General features: G+C 36.2%; 1 protein-coding gene across 6 annotated transcripts in view; it reads left to right on the top strand.

Annotated features, from left to right (window-relative positions):
• Window positions 1-2,400, top strand: part of LOC125044199 (probable cytochrome P450 301a1, mitochondrial) — a 13,998-nt gene extending 11,598 nt beyond the window's left edge. For all 6 annotated transcript variants that reach the window (XM_047640697.1, XM_047640696.1, XM_047640699.1 and 3 more), the window contains exons 9-11: window positions 926-1,004; window positions 1,210-1,413; window positions 1,685-2,400. In XM_047640697.1, coding sequence (XP_047496653.1) covers window positions 926-1,004; window positions 1,210-1,413; window positions 1,685-1,795 — 394 coding nt within the window. In that variant the 3' untranslated portion in view covers window positions 1,796-2,400. The remainder of the gene's footprint in view (window positions 1-925; window positions 1,005-1,209; window positions 1,414-1,684) is intronic.
• Window positions 2,401-7,369: the final 4,969 nt, after the last annotated feature.

The raw sequence follows: 7,369 nt of genomic DNA, 5'->3' as shown, positions 1-7,369 counted from the left end.
TTTTTACACATAGATTGCTACACTTGTACTAAGTCACCAATGAGCCACTTACTAGTACAACCTGTCTCAGCCGTTTACCCTTTTCTTTGATTTACAAAAATATTTTACTTTATCTTATTTTGCTGTTATTAATGTTTATAACATTATAGTAAATATAATGTTTATAATAAATATAACACCATCGATATTCTTAGAACTAGTAAAAAATACATTTTTCCCACCAATTCAAATAATGTAAGGTCACAAGGTCTAATAATTGACTCCTTTGTGGCTAAGCACTAGCAGAGCCATCTATGTGCAGAGACATTTCACAAAAAATATAGAAAATGAGCACAGCATTTCCCCCATTTTTTTATTCATTTTCCCCAGCGGCATTGGGTTAAAGAGATTATATTTTTTGTGTTGCTTTACATGGACTTTGGTCAGATTCAATTCTTATTTGTTATCTACAAGCACTATTTTATTATAAATTTTCAAGTAAAGTATGTAGAGTAGCAGTATCTTCTCTGTAAAAGAAAAATAAAAGCAATCTAAGTATACCAACTACTATTACAAATTTTATTCTTTCTGTAAGGAGGTTCTCAAAATGTACTCATCTGATATTCCTATCAAGTTAAAAGGAAGTAGACATTAGAATGAACATCTAAAGTCTAGAACAAACAGAATTTAAGAATAAGGGTACATTACATTAAACTTGAGTTTGTCAAATATTTCTTTCGACTGTCCCGTGGATTGCATTTTCAGTTGCATAATGTATGCACTCTCGTGTAATTTGACTCCATTCATGGCAGTTGCTTAGGTGCACCAGGCTTTTTGCTTTAAGTCTCTAGAACAAAGAAATGTTTGTATATATTTGTATACGTACCTTAATTAGCAGTACCATGTATCATACAGTGATGTTTAACCATCTACTACTACTTTCCAGAATATTTCCCTTGACCGTTGGCAATGCAAGGACTTTGGATAAAGATACAGTGCTTAGTGGATATGTTGTTCCTAAAGGGGTGAGTAACCGTATAAAAAAAGTATTGATATAAGACTGAATTATTATTACATAGGTCTCAACTGATATTAAAGTCCATCAGTAATTAATGATATTATTAACTATAGTTTGACACACTTTACATTTTATTCAGAATGGTGATTTAGCTTATCTTTAGACGATGATGTCTATTTCAGACAATTTTATCTCTGTGCCTTTTTTTCCAGTGGATGGCAGTAACATTAAATATGCTAATTGGATGGGATGAGTCGGTATTTCCTCGTGCCAATGAATTTATCCCAGAACGCTGGTTGCGGCACAAACCACTAGGGCCCATCCACCCCTATGCTTCTCTTCCCTTTGGAGCTGGGACGAGGATGTGCATAGGAAGACGCATTGCTGAACAAGAGCTGTACACTTTCTTTGCAAGGGTCAGGATAATTCTTAATTGATATTATAACTCTTTCTTCTACAGTGATATATTTGTCTAGTTTATTCTCAGTTATATTAGCATTCTAAAATTTCAAAATTAATGTTATGTGTAAAAATATTATGACTAGATGACAAGTCACAGTTGATTGCTAAAACTTGAGGTCTTATGGATATGCTGAATAAATTGTAAACTTTGCTATTTACTATTAATATTCTTTAAAATGGCTTGAAGATCATAGTATAACTAATATATGTAAATATTTTTCACAGGCAATGCACAGATTTACTGTAGACTACAAGTATGAAGATATGGGTGTCATCAGCAAATTGGTTTATGCTCCTTCTCGGCCACTAAGATTTACATTTACTGAACGCCGTTGATATTGATAGTTTCAATGAGTTGTTTGTGTAAGTTAGATTGTTGTGGAGGTCATGAAATTTCCCTACATTTAACTAATTCCAGTTCTGAATATTAACAAAAAGAAAAAAAATAATTTTGATGGCATTGTTATTGTTGATTAAATATGGTCATTGTTCTATATTAATATATCATTATATTATTTATTTCTCTGGGTAACCATTTTCTAAAATAGGTGTTTATGATTTTGCATTTGAATAATCTTTATGTAAATACTATACATTTTTTTTTCATGTGATATAAATCACAAACATAAAGCCCTTTACACACTTGTATACCTTAATGTTCCATTATTTTTAACAGCATATTTGTTTGACTGACATGTATCCATGATATGACATTCTACATATATATCATAACTATTGTTGTTTCTAGTTATATGAAATTCATATGTTGTATTTTTAGACATTATAAGTTGATATATTTTTAAGAACGTAATAGGGCACCAAAGACAATATGTGTTGTAAGATATTAGGGAATATGAGGACCATTGTAGATACATTTAATAGTAGGATTACAGATATGATTATTGGTTACCTTGGCAAATGAAATACAACAATTTATGTTATTTATGTCGTATTTGAATCCTTGAGAAAAATATTTTGGGTTTGTTCGAGTTTTTCATTTTACTACTAGTAATACAGAACATTGTACTGTATATGTATATTTCCAAAAGACCTCTCCTTTGATAAAAGTGTACTGAGACAAGTCCTTCCTTCCTTCCTTCCTTCCTTCCTTCCTTCCTTCCTTCCTTCCTTCCTTCCTTCCTTCCTTCCTTCCTTCCTTCCTTCCTTTCCTTTCTTCCTTCCTTCCTTCCTTCCTTCCTTCCTTCCTTCCTTCCTTCCTTCCTTCCTTCCTTCCTTCCTTCCTTCCTTCCTTCCTTCCTTCCTCCCTTCCTTCCTTCCTTCCTTCCTTCCTTCCTTCCTTCCTTCCTTCTTTCTTTCTTTCTTTCCTTCCTAGCATTAGTTTTCAGAAACCTTGTTTTATCTATAACAGTTAATAAAAGTATGATATACTTTAATTCCCCCACCCCTCAATTCAATGTTGGGAATCTTCAGAATATAGGATAGGTCAGCTCTCTGATACCATAGGAGGAATAGGAAACAAAAAATATATGACTTTATGCAAGAGTTGATCAATTATTTATCATTAGCCACTATTAGGGTATTAGTAGTAATAAGAAATGCATTTTGGAACACAAGAACCATATACTTTATGAACTAAATGAGAGGGTATGCAGTGTAAGAACAAATATCAAGAAAATAACATTTGCTACTAGAGAGACATAGAAATTATGAAGGCTGTTTGCCTGCAAAGGTCAGGGGTGCAACAATGACAACATACTCTGCCTGTAACTGAGGCAATGTTTAACACACATGAACTAGATTTGTTTTTTTCCTAATTAACTGGCACATGCAGTTTTGGTGGTTAGGTCAGATGAAAATATGTAATACTGTTTACAAGATGTGCTTCCTTTCCATGTAGGAGCTTCCTTCTGACTTTCTTCCTTATACGAGTTCCCAAAATAGCCCTCCATATTTCAGTCTTTCTCCAAGTCCAAGGAGATATTATGGAAGGAAGGTGTCCATAGCATACCCACAGAATGTATAAGGATGAGAGTTCCATGTTTTCCAATAGAGCCACTTCAGAACCATGCTTTTTGAAGGCATTTTTGCATCTGGGAAAGTGTAGAAATGTCAATCATATAGAAGTGCTTTTTTGGTTTTGTTGGATTTTTTTGCTATCAACCGGCAGCATGTGGCCAAGGTTATTAGACTAATGAATCCTCTTCATTGTTTCAATGTAGATAAGATCATTCAGTCATTGTTTCTTTTAGAAAAGTGATTACTTTTTATTTTCTCATCATCTGATATATTTGATAAAGTGGATTTGATATTATGTAATCTAAAATATTTTTTCAATTTGTGTCTGCTATTGTTATGGCAAGTTATGAAATGTGTTTTACTGAAAAGTTCAGGGTGCAATGGGGGCATTGTGGGGGAATTATTTTCAATGTAAGGGGTGAGGTGTGTATGTTTTGTTTTGTTGACTCTAAGGCAATCCAACACCACCTCCTTCCTTCTGCTTTTTCTGTGGGCTGGTCCAACATTTCTCTTGTGGGTTTGTGTTTATTATTGATTTGCAGGTTGGTTCACTCACTTTTTAGCTAAAGAAATAAAACACCTGAGATCCATCTGGACTATGCTATGGTCCAGATCACCAGTTGACCTGGCTAATTTGTCACCCTGCTCATTGCCATGGATACCAGAGTGGCCTGCTAACTATATTAGCTTGTATGATATATTGGCACTATGTAGCTTACAAATGATATTACCCAGCAGTTCATTTTTAGTGGTTTCTAATGATTTAATGGCTTTAAGTGAACTTGATGAATCTGAAAAAAATACTATTCTATTACTATTCTATCAATAGAAAAAAGTTCAGCAAGAAAGATCAATATATGATTTGGCAGTCTGAAAATCTATTCACATTCACTTGACCACACACCCGTTCCCACACACTCATCTGTCTTGGAGCCGTCAGTATATATATGAAAAAAAAAGGAAGAGGTTTAATAAGGATCTCTCTGAACCTCTCGTGTACCTCCACCTTCGCCACCATGGCCTTAGCTCCAAGACACATTCGCATACAAGCATTCTGTACAGCATCCAAACCTTTCAAAATCTGATGCTGAGGCATACATTATTGCTCCATAATCTACTTTAGACCTAATTAGTGCTTTATAAATCATTAGCAAATACTTTTTTATCAGCTCCCCATTTATTTCCAGCAATGCACTTCAGTAAATTAAGTGTTCTTTAACATTTTTTCTTTAATTGACCGATGTCGTCTCTCCAATTAAGTCTACAGTCAAAGAGTTGACTAAGAAATCTAGCAGAATATTCAATATGTATTGGGTGATTATCTAAAGTTAGCTTAATGCTTGACATCTTCCTATGAAAAAAATACTCCAATACTTTTGTGTTGAAAACTTAAAGCCCAACTGGAGGCCCAAGTTATGTATCATATCCAGTGCCAATTGCATATGATTTGCTGAGAATTACTGCTGGAATGCCATAATGCACAATCATCAGTGTACAGTGAATATTAAAGATGTCAAGGTGGAACTGGTAATATGCCATTTATCATAGATAGAAATAATGTTGGTGACAAGACACTTCAAAGTCATGCTGTAGGTTTTTCTATATCTAAGAATACTGAAATCAAAAAATACTTTTTGGCAAATGCCTCTTGAATCCGACTTTCCAATTTTACTAGTTGGTTAAAAGTTTGGTGTCCCTGCACTGCTTGGCAACTAGTAAATTTCTGGTATTTAGAAAATGCGATTGCCTACTATTAACAATTTGTTCTATGACCTTACATAAGCAACTTGTCAATGCAATTAGGTGGTAGGAGATGACGGTTCTGGGATTTCCCCCTCCTTTCAATATGGGAATGATGTGGATGAAGTGCCATGAGTTTGGAAAGGTCTAGCTTTTCCAAATTTCATTGTACAGCTCTAGCAACTTAATCATGGCATCATGATTAAGATACTTTATCATCTCATATTGACTCCTATCAGGGCCTGTGGAAGTTCCTCTAAAGGCTTCTAGGGTTCAGACTAGCTCACTCATTGTTAGATCTTGATTGTAATCAAAGTCATCTCCAGTGGCAAAATGTATAGCTTACAGCTCAGCTGCTTCCCTGGTGGTAAGAAATGCAGGATGGTAATTGTCTGAGCTGCTTGTATATGAGAACTGCCTGGTGAGGGTATGAACAATGTCTCTAAGTGAATAAAAATTTGTACTCTTGTCAATGTTTTTAATTTTAAAGAAAGTTTTTTCTTATTGGTTTTATTAACAGTTGACCAAACCTGTGGTATTTGTGTGTTCCTATTTATTGTAGAGACAAAGCTCCACCAGGAGTCTCTCTTTGCTTGTCTTACTATTCTACGAGCCCTAGCTCTTGCTAGTTTGTAATTGCAAAGGTTCTTGTTATTGATGGTTAATGGTTAAAATAAATTAATGTGCTAGACATCAAAGGTCAAAGTATTGTGGTGAAAAGGGTGGAAATGAGTTAATAATCAGGATTAGATGTGTTAGACATCAAAGTTTGTAGAACACTGTAGGATAGAATGGTTAAAGGTATAGGGCGATCAGATCAAATGGAGAGTATGTCTGAGGAAGGGAGAGTTACACTGTATGAGGAAAACTGTAAAAGAGTTTTTATGAAACAATCAAAGGGTAATACGATAAGAAACGATAATTGTATAAGTAGGAGAAGAATCCAGAGAATGAAATAAGGGAACAGGGGTGGTGAAGTATCAGGAAGAATGTTAGGAGGGGAGGGATCTGGAGAAGGACATTGTTGTGACATCAGGGAGTCATGTGAACATCTCTGTGGGAGTGGTAAGGATAATGGGGAAGGAAGAATGAATGGTAATGCACATGGAGGAGGAGAGGATGGGGTGTTTTTTATGGGTGACTGGGTGGATGGATGTTGGCAGATATTTTGAATGTAGAGCGAATAGGAATAAAGGGATTAGAGGATGGATGAGGGAGTGGATTATTCTCTTGAGTCATGTTTAGGAACTTTTGGATGACATCAAGAGTTTCTGTAGGGGGGTTGGGTGGGGTTGTCTGAGAAACAGGTTTTAATGTGTGGAGGAGAAGAGGGAATAGATGTGCGATTAGCAGAGGGAAAGGTGGGTGTAGGAGAGGCTGTGGTAAGAGAAGATGGGGTGGAATGTTTAGATTGTCTGGTGCGACAGGTAGAGTGAGGAGGGGGAGTGGTAGGCACAGGGGAAGAGGTAGAGATTGGAGTGTCTGGATTCAGGCTAGGAGAGGAATTTGACTGGGGAGAGGGGGGATAGAGATAGGGTGGCTCGGGTTAGAGGGAAGAGATATCAGGGGAGATGCTGAGGAGACATCTTGTGAGATGGGAGGGGAGCAGAAAAAAGTGCAGTTTTGGAATAGGTAGAAAGAGAAAAATCTCGTGGGCGTGTTTCTTGTCTGGCATCATGTAGAGTGAGGGCTTGTAGGCAGGGCAGCTCCTATAAAATACATTATGGAAGCCATCACAATTGGCCTCGTTATTGATGTTATTTTCGAAAAGCCTGTAGGCCCAATTGCGCCCTGCGGCAATCTGGTGTCCACCATGGAACTCTATGCTTAACTTTACCTGTCATTATTTGGAATGGATATCATTGTTGTATTCTGAATATTGTTTACTTTATCATCAAAGGTTTCTCGAACAAGTTCGAGCTTGACGCTCTTTATGAAAACCCCCAGTCTGATCGATTTACTCTTAAATTTCGGTGCTGAAGGTGTTCTTATTATGTCGCATGAATATTTGATATAAATAGGATGGTGATTGCTTCCCAACGAGTCGTCAATAGTGTGCCACAGGCACTTGTAGAAGAGACCAGTATACGTCAATAAAGCTCAAAGTACCGGTATCGTCCACCCCATCGTTCAGAAGGACCAAAGCAGAATCATTAATCAGCTTAACTACTTACTCCCCTCTACCATCAATCC

Source organism: Penaeus chinensis, chromosome 35 (assembly GCF_019202785.1).
Source record: "Penaeus chinensis breed Huanghai No. 1 chromosome 35, ASM1920278v2, whole genome shotgun sequence".
In the NCBI taxonomy this organism is placed as follows: domain Eukaryota; kingdom Metazoa; phylum Arthropoda; class Malacostraca; order Decapoda; family Penaeidae; genus Penaeus; species Penaeus chinensis.
Note: the sequence above shows the minus strand (reverse complement) of the source record. Positions and strands in the feature narration are given on the sequence as shown.